Source organism: Vidua chalybeata, chromosome 17 (genome assembly GCF_026979565.1).
Source record: "Vidua chalybeata isolate OUT-0048 chromosome 17, bVidCha1 merged haplotype, whole genome shotgun sequence".
Lineage (NCBI taxonomy): Eukaryota > Metazoa > Chordata > Aves > Passeriformes > Viduidae > Vidua > Vidua chalybeata.
Window position 1 is genome coordinate 6,371,845 of NC_071546.1, and position 23,255 is coordinate 6,395,099.

The 23,255-nt window shown below is 49.6% G+C and overlaps 2 protein-coding genes across 2 annotated transcripts in view; one reads left to right on the top strand and one right to left on the bottom strand.

Moving 5' to 3' along the window:
- Window positions 1-5,603, top strand: part of JPH2 (junctophilin 2) — a 31,479-nt gene extending 25,876 nt beyond the window's left edge. The window contains exons 4-6 of the mRNA XM_053958795.1: window positions 152-942; window positions 2,063-2,160; window positions 3,085-5,603. Coding sequence (XP_053814770.1) covers window positions 152-942; window positions 2,063-2,143 — 872 coding nt within the window. The 3' untranslated portion in view covers window positions 2,144-2,160; window positions 3,085-5,603. The remainder of the gene's footprint in view (window positions 1-151; window positions 943-2,062; window positions 2,161-3,084) is intronic.
- Window positions 5,604-11,956: 6,353 nt separating this feature from the next.
- LOC128796881 (thyrotropin-releasing hormone receptor-like) lies at window positions 11,957-16,223 on the bottom strand. Its single transcript, XM_053958930.1, has 2 exons — window positions 15,441-16,223; window positions 11,957-12,337 (listed from the first exon to the last, which is right to left on the bottom strand). Exons 1-2 carry the CDS (start codon window positions 16,221-16,223, stop codon window positions 11,957-11,959), a joined length of 1,164 nt encoding a protein of 387 aa, XP_053814905.1.
- Window positions 16,224-23,255: the final 7,032 nt, after the last annotated feature.

Here is a 23,255-nt window from a genome sequence, read left to right on the forward strand (position 1 = left end):
CCAGACTCCAACCTGGACCCTTGCACCATGGTCCCCAAACCCATTGCTGCTGGGGGCACAGCTGCCGAAGCCACGATGGTGCCATGGCATTGGGGAACCCTGCTGTCCCCTGTCCCGGAGTGACTCCTCACAGCAGCCCTTCTCTCCGCAGGCCCCGAGTACCAAAAGCGGAAGCTGCTGCAGGAGATCATCGAGAACGCGGAGCACGCGGTCAACATGGAGGAGGAGGCGCCGCGGCCCGAGGCTGCCCCGCCGCCCCCCACGCCGCCCGAGAGCCCCCAGCTCCACGAGCAGGAGGAGCCGCGGCCCCGCACCAGCCCGGCGCCCAGCCCGGCCGCCACCCCTCCCGAGGCCAAGCGGGCCAAGGCGGCCCCCCGGCAGGACGGGGCCCTCCGTCCGGGCAGCTGGGCCGAGGCGGGCGGGCAGGCGGGCGGCGGGAGCCCAGCACCCTCCGAGGGCGAGGGCCGCCCGGCCTCGCGGGGCCGTGGCCGTCCCGCCGAGCAGATGGAGATTGGGCCACTGCAGCGCATGGCGCGCGAGCCCGACGTCGAGCTCTTCAAGGGCTACCACAGCTACGCCGTCCGGACGTCGCCGGTCACCCCCGCCACGGACTATGAGGAGGAGCAGTTCCCCGAGAATGAGCCGCCCTCCCCGGAGCCCCGGGGGGAGCCCCAGCGCCGGGGGGGCACCCCTGGCCTGCCGCAGGGCCGGGAGGAGAAGCTGTCGGTTGCGGCAGAGGCCAAGCCGGAGCCGCCTCGCCCCAAGGAGCCGCAGCAGCGCCCCAGCCCTGAGCGCAGGGCCGCGGGCCGGGCTGAGCCCGCGGCCGACAGGAAGACTGAGGCCAGGGCACCAGGCCGGACGGAGCCCAAGGCAGGGGCCAAGCGCGGCCCGGCCCAGGCGGCGGCAGTGGTGGCAGCACAGAAAGTGGAGGAGTGTGAAGAGGTGATGTGGGGCATCCCTGGGAGCTTCCTGGGAGCCACCTTTGTCTTTCCTTTACTGTTCCCCGTGAGGTCTGGAAGGACCCAGAGGGATGCAGACCCCCCCCGGGCCTGGCTGCAGTGGGTGCCATGTGGTGCCCAGGGGCTCTTTTTGGGATCCTCCGCTGGAGGAGTGTTGGCATCCCCCTCTCCTGCCGCCTTCCCAGCCTGCCCTGCCTGGATGCTTGCCCTGATGTTCATAACCCTCCTGTTTTTGACCTCCTCTCTTTACCTGGGCAGATATGCTTTCAGACATGTGGTATTTCAAAATTTGTGCAAAACCAGGCATCTTCCAATTAATTTTATCCACTTTTCTGACCTTCTTTTCCCACCCCATTACCAACCAACTTGGATGTGAAAGTTGGGGGGGAACAAAGCCAGGAAAAGCTCAAGTGTGTTTTCTCTTTTACCCATTACTATTTTTGCTGTAGGGGTACCTCATGAGCTGAACTGTGGTGTTGAATCACCAGCCAATTTCCCAGGTTTAAAATATAGTCACTGAAACTCAATTTTGCTCTTAGCAAATACAGCTGGAAACCCAGACATTTTATTAGCCCTCTGAGTCCCATCTTGCAGTCCTTTGGACATGAATGATTCCGATGTGACTTTGGAAAAGCACAGCTTGGAAATGCTTTGGTCTGAAATTACAGCAATCTCACATGGGTTCATTTGTTGGGGTTTGGAAATAGATGATCTTCAAGGTCCCCTTCCAAACCAAAGCATTCTGCAATTCTATGATATTAAAAATGGCAAGTTTACAAACACAGGCAATGTGGATGCAGAAGGGAGTTGGGAGGAGCAGCCTGACATGGGATCAGGAGTTCATGTTCCTGTGATCAGGGTCTCCTTTAATCTAATTTAGCTGCAAAAGAAGCCTGATTTAACCTCCTTCTAATGAATTTGCAGAGAAGAAGTAGGAATAGGACAGGATAAACATTCCACTAGTTTGAAATTCCAGCTGGTTGTTAAGTGCCAGATTTCAGTGCATTGAGAGGGGGTGATTGTGGTATTTTTGAACAGCAGAATCAAGCCATGTCTGTCTGGAGCTGTGGTGTGTAATACTCTGTTTTGGGTTTTTCCTTCAGGGACCTAACACAATTGTGATCTGCATGGTCATCTTACTGAACATTGGTCTGGCCATCCTATTTGTACATTTTTTGACATGATGAGCCCCTTGAACAAGGTAAGAAGCAGAATGAGATTTTATCCTCAATTTGTAGATGTCACTGGATGTTTTAAGGTTGACTCACTTTTCAAAAATGTCATAAAATTATTGCATGAAATTATGTCATAATTTCATACATTTTCTCAAAATTAAGAACATAGACCATGTTGGTGGGATACAGTCCCACCATATAGTTTTGCCTTCCCAGTACCATGGGCATGTTTCATGGAGTGAGAATTCCGTTGCAAGAGTGTGTGATGTTAAATTTGAAATTTGTTTACTGCAAATGCTGCAAATGCTTCAAGAAACACTTTCAATTTGCTGTTTCAACATGGCTACTCCCAGGTAACTTGTGCATTATAGTATTTCTTGGCACTCAGACCAGCAAGATGCAAGAACACATAAAAAATGTGAAACTGTGAAAACTGCAGCTCTAATTGCACCAGTACTAGTTCTGCTGAGGTTGTTACTTAATTGTTTTACTAAAGATAAATATGAATCAAGATGTCTGTAAGACTGGAGCTTGCTCAGGTCTTCCACTTGAATTGGGATAAGGGTTTACATTTGGATTTGGTGGCAATAAAATCTTGTGAGGTTTCTCATTCCTGTGGTACTCCTACAGCCAGGAAAGTGCCCTGAGCTTGCGCAAGACTTCTGTCTTGGGCTCAAATATTTCAAACAAAATCTGCCATCAAGGCTGAACCTGACCCTTGGGTCTCATGTGAACGTAACACAAGAGACACCTCTAAGCCCCTGTGAGGATATTGGGCTGCTTTTCCCAGACCTCCTGGGGGACAAAACTGCTCTGCTGGGCACTGCTTTCTGTCATGTTTCTAGCCTCACTCAGCCTGCACAGGTGAAAGCCTTGCAGGCAGCTGTGGTCATGTGTTGTTCTTGTGTTTTGCTCTCTCTTGACTTTCCCATTTATCTGTGTCCGGACAGGTGTCGCTGCTGGTGGAGACCTCAGACCTTGGCGGGGATTAAAGCTCAGCCACCTGGAAACACCTAAGAGGAGGACTTGAGATCCCAAGGTTGCACTGCAAACATCAACCTTAAACGAGAGTGTCTGAAGATCAATTCCGTTTCCTGCTCTCAGGCTGTGGCTGGCCTCTGCAATCTACCAGGGAAAAGCCAGGGTTTCTGCACTGCGGTCTCCTCTTCTTTGTATAAAATAGCAGTTGCCTTAAATTATTCTCACCAAAGCCATCAACTGTCCTGCCATGCCAGGGATGAGGGATTTATCTGTAGCTGTAGGAAAATGAGTGAGAAGGTCTCATACGTGCACACTGATGTGTTTTGTAACTCCCTTGGTTGACTTAGTGTCAGAGATTTTCCAAAGATTGTCATCCATGGCATGGAGATGAAGCAATACAGCAACCGGAATGACTCATGAGAGCCGCGCCGTGACTCGGGGTGGACGGCGCTGCTCCCTGTGCTTGGAAGTCATCCAAAGGGATGAACAAAAAGTCTTTCCTTTCCCCTGTCACCTGGCATCATTTTCCATGTATGGAGGACTGAGTGGGGGAGCAAGTTGAAATTGGGCTTGTTGAAGTGTGACCTGAGTCCTGCCCACGGCGGCCCTGGCGGACGGGGCCGCGGGGTGGGGTGTGAGGGACTGGTGGATCCAAGGCTGTTGGTGCCTGTGGGGGTGCTCTGGGTGGAGATGGGGCCTCTTTTGGGACCAGGCACCATCCAAGCGCTCTCCTGCAACCAACAATGCTCTGCACAGAAGCAGTTTGCAGTGGGTGGCTTCCCACTGTAACAGGAAAGGCAGTAGGTGTGCTGAATTTGTCCCTTTACCCCTTTTTTTCTATGAAAATGTTGTGAGTTACAGTGAAAAGGAGGATCTTGCTGAAATGCCTCCGTACACCTGCAGGTTCCTCCCCTTGGTGTGCCGGGCTGCGGGGGGGGGTCTTGGCCTCTCATTGCACCCAACAAAGAGACTTTCCAGCCAGAGGATGCAGGGTGGCTATCGTGGAAGAGGCTACCTTATTCCTGAAAGAAAAAAGGTGCAGAGATGTGAGTGACTGAAGTGTATTTGGGTGTTGGGTTCAGAAATATGCAGCAGCCAGGCTTTCAGCAGTGGCAGAGTAGAGTGGGGCAGTGTAGCTGTTGCTCGTGTGTGTGAGGCTGAGTGGCCTGGGCAATTTGCACCCATTTTCCCAAAGCTGTGACAGGGAGTGACCTTTGGAAGGAGATTTTTCCACCATGATCTGCTCTGATCCTTAGCAGTGTAAGCTTAGAAAGTCGGCACAGATGAAGTTACAGTTTAGTATGAGGCTGAGTGCTTGGACATGTTTCTTCCTTCTTTTAAGAGCAATGTGTATTTTCTATCCCTTTTTAAGATAATCAGAGATGTTATTTATAGTTGGTTGTGCACCTCTGTGTATCCTGAAGTCCCGCAGCACAGGACTGGGTGGGAAAACCTTGTTGGACTGGAAAGAATGGGGAAATGATAGTTAAGGAAAAAATCAGATGCCCGGTCTGCTTCAAAGGTCAGTCTGAAAGGATTTCAGAGATGGAGTGGCAGACACACAGGGGTTTACACTCAGTGGAGACATGGGGCAAAACCTACCTAATTTATCTACTCTAGTTATGGCATAAGAGAGTGAGATTAATTCAGTACTTTTCTTTGTGAACCAAGTCTATTTTTTAACCTTATTGAGCTCAGGAACATTGCCACAGTAGCAAATATGTGATATTAAGTGTGGAAGAAGTGAATGTGATCCTTTCCTAAAAGCCATGTGGCTGTACCAGTCCTGAGAAAGCTGTGCAGCATCATCTACACTTCCACAGAGCATAGTTTAGTAGCAAATTGCTTATTTTCTTTTTTTTTTCTTTCCTTAAATATAAATGTATTGCAAACCCCAGGCTCTGCTGCCTTTAACGTTTTGTCTCCATTTGCTGGCATTCACTTGCCAACTCTGCAGTTTCAATATGCCAACTGCTTTTATTCACCACCAAGACAATTTCCATTGAGAGACCTGAGGGGCTTTTATTTATCACTAAGCACAAAAATGGATCTTTTTCAACAGTGCTAAGGTAATTCCTTTCCACCCCCCTTTTTTTTATGCATGTGATATGCACTCATTAATGTGCTTTCCTCCTAGTAACCTTCTGAGAAAAGTAGGTAGATTTGCTTTTATGTGACGTATAACTATCCATATTGCACTGAGATATGGATATATATACATAGAGAGAGAGCCCCTTAGGGATTTCATTTTATTAGATGCAAAATACCAGATTTACCTCAAACTGCATGCTTTCAAAACTGACTAGGATTTTGTGTTATACTTTTCAGGTCTTACAAAGATGCAGATACCTTTCACTCTTCACACAAAAGTACCTTCATCACAGATTTTGCTAGCTGTTTACTACAATCTGTGTACTACTGTCCAGAGTTTTCTGTCGGTTGTTCTGCTGGATTATGTGCAATAATAAACAGTTATCTGCTCACTCTATCCATGTGGATTTTTGCAGGGGAATGTCCAAGTTTCTTTCCATGGTGACACATTCACTCCAGTTTTAAAGCAGAGAGCAATGCAGAATTTCACTGGTGGCATCTAGATGTTTTTTAGCTTTTTTTAAATTATCTGTTTCAAAAATTTGCTTTTTTTTTTTTAATTGATGGGGGTACTTTGCAAAGGGAGTTGTTTTCACTAAATGCTTTTAGGCAGCCTTTAAGGACTCTGCAACTCTCTGAGAACACTCCATGTGCTCCCATCGTGCTGGCCTCTGGCAGGGACTGCACAGGGCGAGGAGGAAAGGCAGCTCGCTGGCCCAGAGCCTGCCCAGGCCATGCAGATGGCTGCTGACAGGTCCCTTTGCTGCCTCCCGACCCCAGGGCTGCTGCCAGGCTCATTCTGAGCTGTGTGTCAGTGGCTGCTCCTCCTGGGTTTGGGGAGGAGTGATTCTGCACTGTGCCCCATCCTCTCGCTCAGCCTCTGGAGACAGCCCGGGTGAGAGGAAAGCCAGGCACGAGGTAGAGGGAAATGGCAGCAGGGTGATTTATGGGGGAGGATGGATGAGCAGAGCCCAGCACCAGCCCAGGGCAGCAGGGCCCCAGGGCCTGAGGAATCCAGAGTAGCTGAAACCTTCAATCCTTTTTCTATTTCTGGAGCGTCTCACATGAGCAAAGCCGGACTGTGCAGAGAGGCTGGGGGGACACGGGCTCAGCCTTCATGGGCTGGAGTGCTGCCCCTGGCTTCTGTGGGTGTGAGGGGTCTCATGGCAGAAGATTTCATGCCCTGGTAGAGACTGAAGGAGCTGAGTTTGATGAAATGATGGCTTTACTCTCCTCTGGGCTTGCTTTGCTACTGGTATAGAAGGAACTACATCTCATTCATCAGTCAGGGGCAGCAGGGTAACTGGAGCCTTGTGCACCTCATAAATCTCAGGCTGATGAATGGAACAGGTCCTTGGCTCATGTGTTACAGAGGCAGCAGGGAGGGAGGTGGGTCTGCTGCTAAAGCAATGACACATTGCTTTTAAAGTATTAATAAAGGCAGAAGAAATGTCTGCAGCTTCCCCAGGGTAGGGGGGACAGTGCAGGGCTCTCTGCCTCAATAGCTGCTGGTTTTGGGGATAACGTCCCCACAGTGTCCAGCCAAGTGTCCCCAAGGGCAGGCAGGGAGGTGTCTGATATGTGAGAACCAGGCTAAATGCACTGGCCTGATCCTGTGTCGAAGGGCAGGAGCCTTACCCTCCACTGGTGGGAGGGAAGGTGCAATCTGAGCCTCAGTGTCCTTTGACAGTGACCTGGCCAGGCATCCTGGGGACAGCCACGCTGTACTCCACCGTCCTTGTGGGGCATGGGGGCTCTCAGGAGCCACCCTCTCTTTTGGTCTTCATCTTTGCATGAGAGGAAGGGTCAGAGAGGGGTGAAGGTGACCCTGACACTGAGAAGGTGCTGAAATGTGCAGAAGAGTTACTGTGGTCCTCTTTGGCCTAGGAGCCAGGAATGGGTCTGGCTCCACACCACTGCCTTTGCTTCAGGACCCTTCCTGGAGGAAGCTAGCTTGAGCCCCAGGAGCATTAATACATCAGGGAACCAGCACCAGGCACCACCAGCAAGGGCATCCCATGCCCAGCTTGGGGCTGGCAGCAAGGGGCCTTACTGTGGGTCCTGGGGCCTTTCTGTGGGACCCTCTCCTCTGCTCTTCTGTCAGAAATGCTGCCACTGCACAGCTCGAAAAAGCTGCTTTAAATTTACTTCCTCTGAGCAACCACCCACACTGTGCCTCTAAGGACAGGATCAGCCAACTTGGGAGCCCAGTAGGCCCTTGCTGAGGTGCTCAAAACTATGTTAGTACCAGGACCACCCCAGGGCCTTCTCCTTGAGAGGGTAAAGTTTTTATAGGCTTCACAGCTTGTGTTTTCAGGCCTTAATTCCCTATTGGCAGAGCAGCGAGCAGCCACTGGTGCACTCACAGCATCCCCTGTCTCTATAGAAACAGCACACTCAGAGCCCAATTCATAGGGTGGTTATTAAAGAGAATTCATCAATTATAAAGCACAAATTATCCTTATTACTTCTGCCCATCACCCATGGCACAGGGACCTGTGGTGTTGCCATGATGTTCCCTCCCTCAGGCAGTATCTGGGAAAGCACCCCAGATTTTGGGCACAGGCAATGCCCTCCCATTGAAATCTTCACTGAGACCCTGGCAGGACAGAAATGTGTAGGGCTGGCTAACTGCTAAACTGAGGGCATTTTAGTCAATTAAAGTCAGTCACACAGGACTGGCAAGCTTTGATCCACTCTGTGTCCCAGGGCAGTTCTGGAACTCCTGCTTTGGTTTGAAGAGTCCTGAGGAGCAAGCCCTGAGTGAGTGCAAGCCTGGAGGCAGCGCTGGCCTAAGAGCTCTCCAGAAGCCTTGGGAAACAGGAATTGCAAAAAAAAAACAAGTAACTGTGAGTGATTATGTTAATGTCACTGTAGGATTATCCCCAGGTTTTATTAGCAGCTTTTTAATTGTGATCTGCTTGAACTAATTAGTTCAAAGAAGCAGCTGGGGCCAGACCAGATTGAAAAAGGACTGCATCCAAATATTTCCCTAATGTGTGGTCCCCCCTTTCTTGTGGCTCTTAAAAATTTAAGCAATTGCCTATTCAGATCACCTCTTTGGTGATCTGAATATTATTTATTTAAAGGTACCTCTCTTTTATCTGAGAAACATGGTTGGGTACCACAGAGAAGCCTGTTCTGGTTGCAGGGATGTGCTGGGTGCCCTCATGGTCTTTACATCCCTTTTTTTAGGGGACTGCTGGTATTTTGTTGGTTACTCTGTAATTTGGCCCTAGAGCAGGCTGGCTTTCAGAATGCTGGCCAGCACTGTAGGTGAGAGGCTCTCCCAAAAAAACACCTGCATGGCCATTCTCCTGTGACACAGGCTGTCACAGACGCCTTATTTGCCCCATTTCCCACCACCCAAATCTAGAGACAAAGTAAGAAGACAACCTGATAGGAGCTTGAACTACAGATTTTGGTAAATTACTTAAGCTGTGTGTTTTGCCAGGGTAAATAATCCCTGCTGAGGTCCCATCCATGCCCTGCATACAGGCAGTCACTGTGTGGCCTCTATCACTGGGAGCAGCCAAGTTCAGGTAAACGTGCTGGATGTGGTGTCTCCTAAACTGAAACTCCCTGATGAATGCCAGGGGCTTCAGCCAACCTGTGGTTCTTCAGGCACAGAAACCTCACTTACCACTTTGCCATCAGCTCTTTCCCAAGGCTCTGCCTCCTCCCACCTCCTCTCTGCAGTGCTCACAAATTCTTCCCCTCACCCCAGGGCTCTGCAGCACTGCCAGATGCCTCCTCTCCTGCCAGGGGACTTGCTTGTTTGTAATTGAAGAAACCAGATGGTGTTTTACCAGGTTAACAACCCCTGAAAGGGCAAGGGTTAGCAATAATGAGCTTTAATTAGGAGAGTAACAGGTTAGATCATGTTGAATTGCACTTCAATGCGATACATTACTTAGGAGTAATAGATTCTTTATTTCCTGGCATGTTTATAAACTCACAGCCCACAGTCATGCTGTTGAGACAAATAAATGCTGAGGGTAAAATACAGCTTGAGACTTTACGAGCAGGGTGGGATGTTGCAAGGTACAAGGTAATGCAGGCTGAAGCTTCAAGGGAGCTCTCTGATTTCTTATAAGGAATTAAGGTTTTTATTCAGACCCTGAATATCCAAAGGAAGTTACAGTGATGAGTTATTTATTTTAATTCCTTTCTGCTAGTGATTTATTTCCCAGCAGCATGCATCTCTCAAGCAGCATCTCCTTAGCAAGCTGAGTGGTGACCTTCTGCCTCCACTTCCACCTAAAAGTCTCTCAGCTCCTCTTAAGTGTCAGAATACATGCAGGGGGAAGGACCAGGAACTCATTCCTCATCTACAGCGTTTAACACTCTGGTGCATTTGTTGGAGATCTCGTGGTTCCAGGAGAATTTATCTGCCAATTACTTCTCAAAAAATAGCAAAAGGTCATGCAGTACTTGGCAGCTAAAAGCAGAAAGGGGAGAAGAGAACCAGGTTTTAATTGAATCTCAAGTATGTTGAACAAATATTTCAGAACTATCAATTAGCTGTTGGCCTGAGGCTGAAATTGAATTAAGAAAATAATGCTTTTAGAGTGTCTCCATCTGGGGGGAGATGCAGAAAGGGGGACAGTGAAGATAGGAAATGTGACGAGGAGGTGGAAAACATCCTGCTGGAGATACTTCAGAATTACAGAGCTCCTTGTGTTTGCAGACATCAAGGCTGTCTGTCAAGCTGCACATCCCATGCCTGAGAAATGCCTTAGGTCAGGATGCAGGTGGGTTTCCAAGCTCTGGCAGTAAATCCTCTTCCCACATCCAGCTCTCTGCACTCGCAGCTTCAGGGTGGAGGGCTGGAGGACACAGGACAGCCCACCCCTGAGAAGATGCTGCCTGTGCTCAAGGCCCAGGGAGGCACCAGCAGTCACCCAGGGATCCCCTTCCCCCTCCTCCACCTTACCCTGGTCCTTACTGCTGTTTGTCTGCACATGCTTTTATCAATGGCTTCTTCTGATCTGCTAAAGAAAAATCTGTTCTAAGGAGGGAATAAAGGTCTGTACTATAAAAAAGATTGTTACAAGCAAATCCTCACGTTAGCAAAAACTCCATTTTCTTCAAGAAGTAAATCCCAAATCTCTGTGCAGAACTTTCTCAACAACAATAAATAGGAACTCTGTTCCTAAATTCACATTATACAATATACACAAAACAGTGCAAAATAGCATGAATCCTTAAATTCCAAATGCATTACATTTAAAATAATTGCAAAAAGCCAATGTTCTCTTCCTTCATCCTGTATCTATTTTAGGGGCAACATAGATGGTTTAATAACATGCAATATAACAATCATACATGCAAAACCTCCCTACACACAACAAAATAGGTCTTGGACTGTTCCAACACACTGAGGGGACTTGAGGTCTTGTCCTGACTCACCCAGTGAAGTGACTTCCTGTAGATTCAGAATGGTTAATTAACATCTTGTGGCCTTGAAAATACCATACACATATTTTCCCAAGTGGATGCAAAATTCTAGGTTCTTTTAAGACTATAGTTTGGGGAAAGCCAGTGTTGACTAGTGAGGCTGTTCAAGTAATAGTTCACAGTCACCTGAGGTTTACTGGTGGCAGATACTTGTTTTATTTGGCAAGAGCCCTAGGTTTTGGCTCATGTGTAATCTTTTTGATTTTACTCATAGTCCAGATAGTCTCTTGCAAGTCTGGAGCAAGTGTCCTTGGACTGGTCTCCTGGATGCTGCAGGGTATGAATATCTACTTTTCTTACAAGACAACAGCAGCAATAAGTATTTGTGTCACTAATCACAAAACACTTCACAAGTTATTCCCAGGAAATAAGAGAATTTCTTCACCTGCCATTGAAATGCACCTGTAGCTGGGGAAGAGAGCAGCACTGCTCTGTGGTAATGACTATACCACACTGGGGCTTACAGGACAAGAGTGCAGTTTCCAGCTGAAGCCACCAGAGGAATTTGGACAGGAAAGGTAAAGTTATCCAAAAGAAACTCAGACCACAACGTTGGAAGTACTTCTGTTACATTAGGGAACACTCATGATTAGTTTGTTCATTATTAGTTTGTTCATTGTAGCAAATCCATCTGGTCTGGACCTTGGGTTTCTGTGCTACCAGCACTGCAGTGTTTCCAGAAACATGACACCAGGCTCATGACACCCAACTTGGGTTATTCCTGATGCAGGAGTCTCCCCCTGAGAGTCCATTTACAGCCAACAGCCTCATATCTTGGAAGCATCTTCTCTCTAGGGATGTGTATTCCTCACAGGAGAGTGTTGAGATGAGAGGAGAAAGCGCCTAATTGCCCCCATTAACTTCAAAAGGACTCCCGAGGGGCAGCTTCCATGGGGTGTCTGTGTTACAGGGTGTAAATCTGGGTAGGAGACACTCACTCTAAAAAAGAGGTGTATTTTTTCATTGAATGCACTTCTGTTCCTCGTATTCCTTTCAATGCTTTGGCCCAGCTCAGCACTTGCACATAACACAAAATGGGGTGGCACTGGTATATTTAACAACAGATGCTTCAGAGATTCTAAATATTGACATGTGCCTAACACTTCACCAAACAAGAATAAATCAGCCCTAAGGAAAAGCAAATTAAATTGCCTATAACAATATGTTTTGTTAAATGCCCTGAAGAAGTATTGAATGAAGCTCGCTGCAATGCCAAAGCAATTCCTCTTGGCACTCTTCCAGCGCAGTGTGTACAGCCACACAGCTCCCACTGCCTGCATTGTTTCATGCTCACAGGAATTGTTTATTCTTCTTTGCAGGTGCAGGGAGCCTGCTCAGATCCTCCTGCTCGGTGAGGTTGTGGTCAGAGCTGTCGTGAGAACAGTCCTTCACTGCACTGTAGTACACCCGGGTGGTGGACGGGGCAGGGTGCTCAGCACTCTTCTCCTGGCACTTGTACAACTTCCTAAAGGCAGCCCTGAACTTCTGTGACATGAGGTTGTAGATGATGGGGTTGATGGCACTGTTCAGGTAGATGCACAGGCGGCAGAAGAGGAGGAACCAGGTGTTCAGGTACGGAGGGTCCACGAAGGAGTTCACCACCACCAGCGTGCGGTAAGGCAGCCACAGCACGGCGAAGAGGGCCACCACGACAGCCAGCATCTTGGTCACCTTGGTGGGGGGACATGCAAAAAGAGAAACAGCCAGATGGTGCTAAACCTCCAGTAGAACTTTCCCACCTGGAGGACTGGTGCAGATGGTTTCTCTCTCTAAGGCATTTAAAAGAAACACCCAAGCCATGGGCTTATTTCTCGCTGAAACCATTTTAATCAGGAAATAATCTTGCATAAATAAAACCAGAAATTATAGGTTTTCATCTACCATTGAAGAGCATCTAAATCTCCTTAGAAATAGTATTCACCACGCTGGAAATAGGCTGGGATAACCATGGCAATGTCTGTACCAGAAAGCAAATTTGAAAATTGTACATAACAGTAAATTAATGGGGAAAATACTTGACTAAAGGTGGGGACCTTGGTTTTAGGGGTGTCATGGGATACACTTAATCTCCTTCCCTAGGGTTTCCTGGTTTCCTACACCACCTATATTGTTTCAGGGAATAGGCTCCTGGTACAGAGCAACCCTGGAAGAAGAGGAGACTGTAAGGAATCTTATATTACTTGTGCTGATATAGGGCTTACTTAGCTACTTACCATGGGTTACTTTAATTTTCAGCACACTAGGGGAGTACTACATAAAGATACTGGGAACAAAAAGAAACTGAGGACTCAGAAGTGAACAATAATTGCCCTCAGCTCAACATAAGCTTTTTTAGGAAATTGGGGTTTTGCGCTGAAACACCAGTCATCCTAATAATTTCAGCAGCTATTTCTGGTGACAATCCTCCTCAAACAAATACTAACAAAATATACACATCCCCAAAGAGGAAAGTATGATTAAAGTATGACATGATGCCACATGCATGTCTAGGCAGTGGTGTTTCAAACATCAGAAGGGGAGTTGTGCAATAACCCAGTTCTTAGTATGGACATAAGCACTGGGATCACATTTAGAGTCTCTCAGCTTTTCTTGGAGTACTTTTTTACTTCATCAAAAGAAATGATGCCTTCCTGTAATGCCGTGAGTAGAAACTGGGAGTCATTGCGTGTGGTAACAAAACTTTCCCTAGAAGAAAGGGACTGTTACCAAGCTGTGGCCAAAATAGAAGGGTTTGCTGTGTGTGGTTTAATGGAAATGTGAGGACACTTCCAAAAATAAGATCTTGAAGTGATACAGTGAGTGCTGAGGTTGTTGCTAAGACTGAAGCTTGTTTGCTGCCACAGTTTGCTGTCTTTTGGGAAAGATACGAGAGAATGTACAAGTGATGTCTCACAAAGCTGTGTCCAGCCTCTGCCCCTGTCCAGGAAGCCACAGATGCTTCTCCCCAGCCAGGATCCTCCCTCCTTGTTCCTGCTCCATCATTCTGAGTTGCACATCCTTTTTTTAGGAATGTCACTCCCTCTAGTGGTCCCTCTCCGGGAGGAGAAATACAGACTTGGAGGTGTTCGTAGAAGTGATTGATAAATACAGCAAAGCTCACACCTTGTGTTGTCCTGCTCAGGATTTAGGTGCTTTGAAGCCCCAGTGGGAGAACAGCAGCATCCTCATACCCCAAAAGCAGTGCAGTTCTGGGACTGTGTAGGAGCACAGCCACAGAAAATCTCCCTCAGCCATCCAGGCAGGGGAGAAAATGGGCACCTCTGAGAGACCCTTTAGGACCTTTTCCAGGGAACTCTGGGCATGGGGCCTGGAAGAGCCAGTTCCTCTATAAAGAGAGGCCAGAGCAGGAATGCTGATGTGAGTGCCTGTCCTCTGTTCAGAGGCACCTCCAGAGCTACACACCTCCCCCAGCTGGAAGCCCTGGAAAATTGCTTTACAGTTTAAAAACTTAGGGCCATCTTTATTCCTTATGATGGCAGCACTGTGATGTCAGGCCATTCAGGGGAAGTCTTTGCACGCTAGGATATTTTGGGAGGTAAGGATAATCTCCAGTAAACTCCTGGTGTACACTAAGGAGAGCACAAGATGTTTCCAGGAGCTGGAATGCCCCAGCAGCCACTTGTCCTAATGGTGCTGGAGCAAGCTGTGCCAGTCCCTGGCACAGCATTGCAGGGGGAGCAGCACAGCCCCTCCAGCAGCTGCTCTGGAAGGAGAGATCTATCAACCAGTTGAGAGCCTTTGCTGCCAAACACCATGCCCAAGGCTGCTGCAGCTGCCAGTGGTCATGGGAGGGCAGGCAAATGCTTTTGAAGAAGTCATCACTTGCTTTAAACCTTTCAGAGAAAAAGGGAGGAAAAGCTGGACTGGGAAGATTTAGAAGCTCATGAAGAAATACACATTCTCTGAGCTGTTTGCTTCCCCTCTGTGACCCTGACTCATCTCTCCTGGGGAATGGAGGTTCCTGTGCAAGGCAGGCAGCAAGCTACTGAGCAGGAAACAGGAGGACTATAGGGCAGGCTGAAGTCTGCTTTGGGCTATCTGGAAATCACAACAGAACTAGAGATTTCAAGGACTAAAGCCAAACTCCCAGATTCAACCCTTTCCTTTAAGAGGAAAGCTGAATGGGCCCTGGCTATTCAGAATGGGACTGTCCCATGTCTAGATACTGATCTGTCCAAAGAGATGGGACACGAGGCAGCGATTGTCCATGTGAACAGAGCAATGAGGACAGAAGGAGGTGGGAGGAGAAGGACATGGGGAGACAGCAGGCAGCTGAGAGACACAGGAATCACCAAAACTCAAGCACACCACTGTGACTCCGAGGTGACTTGCCCAGCTGGGAGGCTGCAGCCAGGGCTGAGCTCCAAGGGAAGACAGTTCTCCCTTCTCTTTGCTCCTTTAAATCTGACTTCACCTGCGCAGGACACTGTCTGAGAGGTGAGTCCCACTGGCATAACATGACCCAGCCTTCTCCTCCTCGTGGAGGCAATCAATAATTAATTAGCTAGCAAAAGTGGCTGCACTTCTGCCTCTCCCCGGCTGAAGCCCTGTCCTGCTCTACCAAGCCCGACCAGAGCACGGGAAGCCCGTCTGTGCTGCCAGACCCCAGCTGGGCTTGAGGGGCTCCTTTGCAGCAAACCAACAGTCCCCACTCCCTCCACGAAGGGAAACGAAGAACTGTGGCACCTCGCCCCCTGCCAGAATGCCCCTCAAAGCCCTGAGCCCGGCAGAGCTGCCTGCAGCCCGGCACGCCCAGACAGCGGGGAGCCCCTACCTGCTTGCGGGAGCTCAGGGCCCCCCTGCTGCCCCGGCAGGAGAGCTTGAGGGAGCTGCCCTGGTGCATGGAGCCCAGGAAGGAGTGCTGCGGGGTGCCGGGCAGGGGGCTCACGAAGAGGATGCGGGCAATGAGGCCGTAGAGGACAGTTGCCAGCCCCAGCGGGATGACATAGAAGACAGCAAAATCCAAGAAGTAAATGGGCATGTAAAGGCTTCTGGAGACCCGGTAGCCACAGATGACCTGCGCCCCATCCGAGAAGGTGACCTGGGTGGTGTCCACCAGGAAGAACCACATGAGGCAATAGAGGGAGGTGAAGAGCCACAGCGAGGCGATGATGCGCCTGGCGCGGGACACGGTGCACAGGAGCTGTGCCTTGATGGCGTGGCAGATGGCGATGTACCGCTCCACCGTGAAGGCGGCGATGGACCAGGCGGAGATGTTGATGCCCAGGTACTGCAAGTAGGTGATGCAGAGGCAGCCGGCGTAGCCGTACACCCAAGAAGCCACCACTTCGGAGATGTTGGGCAGCCCGGCCGCCAGCAGCACGATGAGGTCGGCCACGGCCAGGCTCACCAGGTAGCAGTTGGTGGGGGTCACCATGTGCTTGGTGCGCAGCACCACCAGCACCACCATGGCGTTGCCCGCGATGCCCACGCCGCAGATGAGCAGCACCAGCAGGATGGTGACCACCTGCAGCTCCAGGGGCTGCCGGGGCATCCTGCCCAGGCTCTGGTTGCCGCTGCCCAGCGCGGCTCCCGGGCTGGCCGAGCCGTTCTCCATCGTGCCTGCAGCCGCCGGCGGAGCCCCGCGCACCCTGCGGCGGCAGCGGGGAGCCGGGGCTGCCCCCGAGCCCCCTCCCCGCCTTCCCGCCCACCCCGGCTCCTCCCTCCCCTTTTTCTCCACGTTTCACCCCAGGTCTCGCAGCCGCCCTGCTCCTTGCACACCTCTCCCCTGCAAACTCTCTGCCTGGAGGGGCAGGGAGCGGCAGGGATCCCCCCAGTCCCCGGCACCCTCCAGGAGCTCCCGTGAACCAGCCGGGACTGTCCGGAACCCCCAGGCTCCCGGGGCCCTCCAGGACTCCCCTTAGCCGCCGGGACCCCCGGGAAGCACCAGGCCTCCCCCAGGACAGCCCACAGCCCCCCGGGGGCTATCTCGGTCCCCGGGACCCCGCATCGCCTCCCGCCGGCATCCCCCGCCTGCGCCCGCCGGGTCCTAGCGCACCGCGGAGCCGGGCCGGGAGGAGGAGGAGGAGGAGGAGGAGGAAAGGAGCCCAAGCAGGGGATGGGGGTGCAGGTGAGAGATCCCAGGGTGGGGAGGCGCAGAGGCTGAACGTACCCCAGCAGTGAGTGGAGCCCGGACTGTGGGTGCCTTTGTCCCCAGCCGAGGCACAGGCTTCACTGTTCCCCCAGGGCAAGGGGAGCTGAGGGTGAGGAGTCCTTTATTCCTCATCCTCAGGAGGATGGGAGCAGAGCGATGCCAGTGAGATCCACACAGCCTTTCCCGTTTGCCTTGCGCTGGGGAGAGGAATGGCATCCCTGAGCATGGGGTAGTGACTTCCTCGTGCTGTCTTTCCTGTAGCCATCCCTGTCCCAAACAAGCACAGTGTCACTTCTGAGGGAAAAGGCTTAACCAGTCCTGCACTGGGAGATTCCAGATCTTTCCAGCAATGAGGCTGGGGTATCTGGTATCTCCCTGGTAGTCAGGCTGGGAGATCCAGTGTCTCCGTGGTGGTCAGCAGGAGCCACAATTTGCTGCCAGCTCCATGCTTGCTCCTGACATCTCTGTCAGAAAATGCATTTTCAAACTGAAAGAGCAATTGTGCTAAGGGGCCCCTAACCTGTGGAGTGGAGGAAAGGACAAGGGGAGAACTCTCTTTTTTATTAGATTAGATTTCAATTAAAGGCAGAGGTGTCCTGTTAATCCCGGACACTGAGGTGTGGTATATCCAAAGTGTGAAGGATCATTCTGATGCTGAGTGATTCAAGTCCAGCATTTCACAGGCAAATTTTTAAACCTGGGCTGCATAAACCTGGGTGGATAAAATGCCTTTTGCCTCAGCCCAAAGAGCAGCACTCTGTCCCCAGTATTTGACTTGCTGTTGCAAATAATATTTTCCCTTTTGCTTTGGGAAACCTTATGCTACTCTTTGGCAGACAAAAAAATCCATGTTGTTTTTCACTACTTCCCATGATATTTAATTCACCTTTGGGTAAGTTTTAAAGGACAATTATTCTCTTCTTCTCTTTCCATTTGGTTTCCTTAGGGCTCCACTGGCAGCCTGCACCAGGCCCTCTGTGTCCCAGCCAGCCTCACACCCCTGCCCTCTACAGCCCTGGGTTTGGGAGGCATGGCAGCTCCTGTCCCTCACTGCACTTCTGTGGGAAGGACTGGGAGTGTGGGCACGTGTGTTTGCTCACATAATCCAAGGGGTTGTGTATTTCGGTGCTCTGGAGTGACTCTAACACAAACACAATTCCAGCACTTCATCCCACTGCTCTGTCTCACAGTGATGCTGCAAGTGCTCAGGATGTGGACTGTGTCATACAACTGTGTGTGGGAGAGGAGAAGGGACAAATCTGGCACAAATGTCCTGAGAAGGGAGTTGGGGTTCATTTGCTTCCTCAAACCCATTCCCAGAATTGGCTTTATGGGATCAGGAAACCAAGACAGACTCCTGCAGACACTGGAAAACGCTTTGTTTTGGTTCAGACCTGGAACACTGTGCAGGATAATTGCAGATAATCATTTCCCTGGCCGATTTGCTCTGTGGCACAGACAATCCAGCAGTTATTAGTGCAGATAAAAACAGCATTAAAGCACCCCACTGAAGCAGCTCCTCCTGCCTGCCCCTGAGCTGCTCTGTGTCAATCTCCAGGCGGGGCTGGGCTGGGGGGGGGTGGAATTTGTGTCTGCCTGATACAAAATTTCGATGGCCAAACTGAATTTTATTTTTTATATCTTTTATTTTAAAGCAAGCAGCGCTGCGTGGCCAGGGAATCGCCCCTCCACTAGCAGCACACACCACTACAAGTTCACCAGAGTATATATGTTGTTTTTAAGCCTACAAAGCATTTTCCAGTGTGCTTGTGTTAGTCCGAATCAGCAAATATCAATAAGCTGGGACCAGCAATTTCATAATCTTTCCAGGTGGTCGTTGGCTTCCTGTCCTGCTCGTGGTCATCTGGAGGGAGGTCCTTCACTAGTGTCTACTAAATAATTTTAGTCTGGTACAAGTGCATCAGGATTTTTATTATACAAAAGCATTTAGTCGCTTTGTTGCAATATTCCTTAGCTTTACCACAGCTTCCTCTGTTTTATTCTAAGCATGAGTCATTTTTGCCACCTCATCTCTTGACTCTACTATACTTCTTCTGTTTTCTTTCTTGACACTTTATTTGGTTATTTCTTGAAACAGAAAGTTTCGAAACCATTCTTTGTAGTTATCCCAGGGAACACATCCACTTTCGACACAGCAGATACAAGCATTTGCTGATGCCATTGCCAATTGACACAAATCACAAAAAACATTTTTCTGGGGTCCCCATATGGGAATGGCCATGCCCCTCAGTGCTGGCGGGGCTGTTTTTGGAAAGGGGTGTCTGTGCAGCTCTGTGGCCAGCTTAGTACAGGCTGGGTACTCAGGCAGCTCAGCACTGGCTGATGTCCATGAAGTCTTCTTGCAGCTCATCCTTCTCACACAGCCTCACTGGGCAGCTCCCTTAGTCCTATGAACAGAAAAGAACTCTGAGGCTTCATATATTAAATAAACAAAGCTAAAAGAAAGTGATCCTCCTACCTAAATCTGTGAAAAACTTCTTTCCATTCCCTTGGGCTTCATTGCTACAAATATTAAACCCATAAAACTTCTGCTGCTAGAGCTGGGGCACGGAGGTGCCAGTGTCATGTGGTGCCTGTGAATGTGGAGAAGTGTAATTACAAAAACCACAAGTGGTTCTGAGACACTGGTTACAGGGTTTAAGGCCCTAGACAATGGCCAGATTTTGAGTTGTGAGTGATGGTGGGGAAGTGATTCCCACTTCTGCACTCCTGCAGCTCAGCAGGGACCAGGCAGGAAGGTGCTGGTGGCTCTGCTGAGCAGCCTGAGGGCTGACAAGTGCCACTAGAGATAGGGAATGAGTCAATCTGACAGAAGCAGCAGTTATTGTTCGATCAGAAAGACCAAGGAGAGAGAAGTTCTGTCAAAATCACCTTCATGTGTTTCGGAGTCACAGCCAATAAGTAAATTGCTTTGGGGCTTTCTGGGTTATTGCCCTCAGAGATCAAGCAAAAAAGGCAGCTGTCAAGGAACTAAACAGATGCAAAATCAGTCTGGGTTTGTGCTTCATGAACACAAAATGTGGGGAAAAAAAACCCTGATGGTTTTCTGCTGATTTCTGTGAACAGCTCTGGAGGGACCAGCTCACAGACCTGGGCTGCATCACATCTGTGCCAGCAACGTGGAAGGGAGCAGCATTATGGAAAACGCTGAAGACTGAAGGAATGGAAAACAATTAAGAAGAAGGCAGTGATGTGGATTTCTGTGGGTTAAACCATTCCAGGCTTGAAGATGAGACTATCTTCAGGCAGCATTTCCTGTGGGGCAGCCACAGGATGGACCTGGTGGTGCCAGGCCTAAGGAGCTCCAGCCTCTCCTTGTAACATCGAGCCCGTCCCAGGAAAAGGATGCTTCCCCATGCCTGTATGAGGACAGGGGTTTGTTAATTCAGGTTCAGGGAGCACAGGCAGCTCTGGGTTATCTCAGGATCCTCTCTTCCCTGTCTCAGAGTTTCCTCCTGGCTTCTGGGTACCTTCCTCTCTAGTTTGAATAATCTCTTTTAAAGATCTGTTGCTATTAAATCCTTGATGCACCATGTTTTGCAAATGCCTTCAAGACTCAAAGGAACTGGTGATTTTTCTTCACCTAATAACTATAATTTTAGCTTTTAAAGAAAGTCAAGTGAGGCCACTTTCACAAACAGGAAAATTATCTCTTCGCCCTTCCCCTGCTTCCTTGCTGTGTTCACAGCCTGAGACCTCAAGGAAAAAGCCTCTCACAGCCCCAAAATTATCAAACAGATGAAAACAGATATTGCAAATGAGGGGCTTGGCCAGGGCCAGCCATTCACAAGCCTCTCATTTCTGAGTTTAGTTTATTTGTGAACTGTCCCCACTAACATTTTAATAAGTGCATTCTTCAAACTCTGCTCCAAGTTGCTCCTGGAAGGGCTGAGCAGCCTGAATAGTAAAAGAAAAAAAATCAGCAGCAGCATGCATTGGACTGATTTGATAAGTCAGTGAACCAAACCACTGGGGATTTATCCAGCTCTGCAGAGAATACCAGAACGGAAAAGGATGCTCTGTGCAGGTTGTTTGAGTGAGGCCAAGTGTGCGTGGGACACAGTGCATTTTACAAAGCCTGTGAAAACAAACATTGTCATCCCAGGGTATTCCCCACCCTGTGTCACCAGCAGTGCTGCTCTGGGCTGGCTGTGGGAGCCTGGAAGTGCCGTGGGAGAACGGGCCCAAAGTGCCTCCTTCCCTCCCAGTGAGCCCAACATCCATGGGTGGCATCACCTGCACACCCCGTGGGCCCTGCAGGACTTGGGCATCAGTCACAGCATCAGGTCAGGGTTCACAACTCTTGCTGTCACCACTAAACTCTGCCACCTGCTCTGCTCCAGTGTGCTCAGTCCTCCAGGAAATCTGCCTGGATAAGCAAAAAGAGAGAAGCAGGTGGAAGCATTGGCTTTCAGGGCAGCACAAAGAAATGGAAGCACTGGGAGCTCCACTCTCTCTGGAGTCTTGATGTCTGTAAGAGGAAACTGTGGTTTGGGCAGCCAAACCTGAGCCTTTGCCAGAACCAACAAGGTTTAGAGGTGTGCTGTGAAAAATGACACCTCTTCTGATGTGCTTTTGGGGCACTGTCTGTGGCACATCCTACCTCAATCTCCCATCCCAGTGCTCATCCCGAGGACAGCATGAAGGGGAGGATGTGCCTGGAGGCAGGACAGAGACTGGCAGTTCCCAGAACAGTAATCTGGGTGGATGAATGCTGGAGGGGGATCCTGGGGGGATAATAGCCACAATAATGCTGAGGGGAGATAAAAGCTCTTCATGCGATATAATGAAGGAATAAAAACTCTGGCAGAACAATTAGACTGTAATTATGGGTTATTTCATATTCTGTGACATCTAAATGTCAACACCATAACTCTGTAACAACAAGCTCTTGGTACAGCACACTCTGCACACCTGATGAGCACAGCCCTGGGAGAGCACAGCAGCCTCCAGCTCTGCTCCTGCTCCCCATCCAAGCAGGCAGAGCCATGACATGCATCAGGGAGGAAACACGAGCCCAGCCTCACTTGGTGTCCAGGTCTGGGCTCATGCCATGGCTGGATGTCACACCAAGCAGGTGTGACAAAATGGAGGGGACAAAATGCTCCAAGTCCTTGGTTGGCGCTGGTGCAAACAGCCAGGAAACGCTGGAAAAGGTGTCTGTAAAGTTCTTCATCACTGGAAATGGTGTCTGTAAAGTTCTTCATCACTGAGCTCCATCCCTGCATCCTACACAGCTGACTAGGGCATGAAAGGACAGAAGAAAGCCCGACTAAAGCTGACCTCTCTGGTCCTGCTGCTGCAGATCTTCCCCCCAAAATATGTCTCTGATCCATCAGCCTTCACTCCTCAGAGCTGCTCTGGTTAGTCTGAAAGAAAAGATGGTGAAATTGCAGCAGCTCTTGCTGCTCAGGAGCCTCCACCCAATTTGTGGTTTCAAATATTTTTTAGTCTTTTCTGTGTGCACTGCTCATTGCAGTGTCCAGACAGGGGGCAAATCTCTCCCTGCTTTTAGAGGAATTTATTCTAATGCCAGAGCCCCATCAGCCCCATCAAGAGCACCATACTCACCTCCTGCAGAGCCCAGGACCACACCTGCATCACCAGCTGCTCCTGAGAGAGCAAAACTCACATGGTTTTAGGCATCTGTTTTGAGGAAAGGTCTAGATGGGACCAAAGCTCCTCCCTCCCTCACTGTGGTTGTGAACCTGGCATTGCTGATGCCCTGGCAGTGCAGAGCACAAAGCATTGAGCACATGGAACAATTTCTTCCCTCTCCTGGTAAAGGGAAAAGGTGATTCATCCCATCCCAGCCACAACCTTGGCTTGACCTGCTCCCTCCTATAATTCACAGAGTTCCCACTTGATTTTCTGAACAGCTTAATTCCTAATGCAAAAGAGGAAGCTTTCAGCCTTTCAACTTGGCTGCTTCAGTTTTTCAATCTACCTCAAAGGAAAACCTCTCATCCCAGCTATGGCTCACCCCTGACTAGTCAGACCCCTGGCCTTTTTATTTTAAATCTCTTGGGAAATAAATTCACAGAATTGGCCTCTCTCCCTTCTCACACATGAAAGCATCTCCACATCTTTCCAGGTGGGATGAGGAATTACAAAATGTTCAACTGGAATGGCACCTAGGTAAGAAATGTGTGAAATCCTGATACTTCATGTTCCGTTTGTGTGTTGAAAACATCTCTTCTGGCAATTTAGTCTTTGCTCATCAGCAAAGAAATAGAGAACTGCCTCTGCCTCAGTCCTTGGGCAGGGCTTGAAGGGATGGAGGTGAACAGACTCCATTTCCTCAGCTTCTCCTCAACGTGCCAGTGTTATCCTGTGAAGCCCTGGAGTTTCTTTCTGAAGTCACATCTCAGGGCTTCTCTGAGTACCTGAACACTGAGAATCAGTGATGTGCTCAGAGTTCTGGAAATCAGGGGACCGAGAAACATGCCTGGAGGATTATTGGTTTCTGTACCC

What these genes read in the sequence shown, in the direction of transcription:
- LOC128796881 (XM_053958930.1), bottom strand. Translation starts at nt 16,223, where the DNA reads ATGGAGAACGGCTCGGCCAGCCCGGGAGCCGCGCTGGGCAGCGGCAAC. An exon ending in CCCTGAGCTCCCGCAAGCAG is followed by an intron (nt 12,338 to 15,440) that starts GTAGGGGCTCCC and finishes CCCCCCACCAAG; the next exon opens with GTGACCAAGATGCTGGCTGT.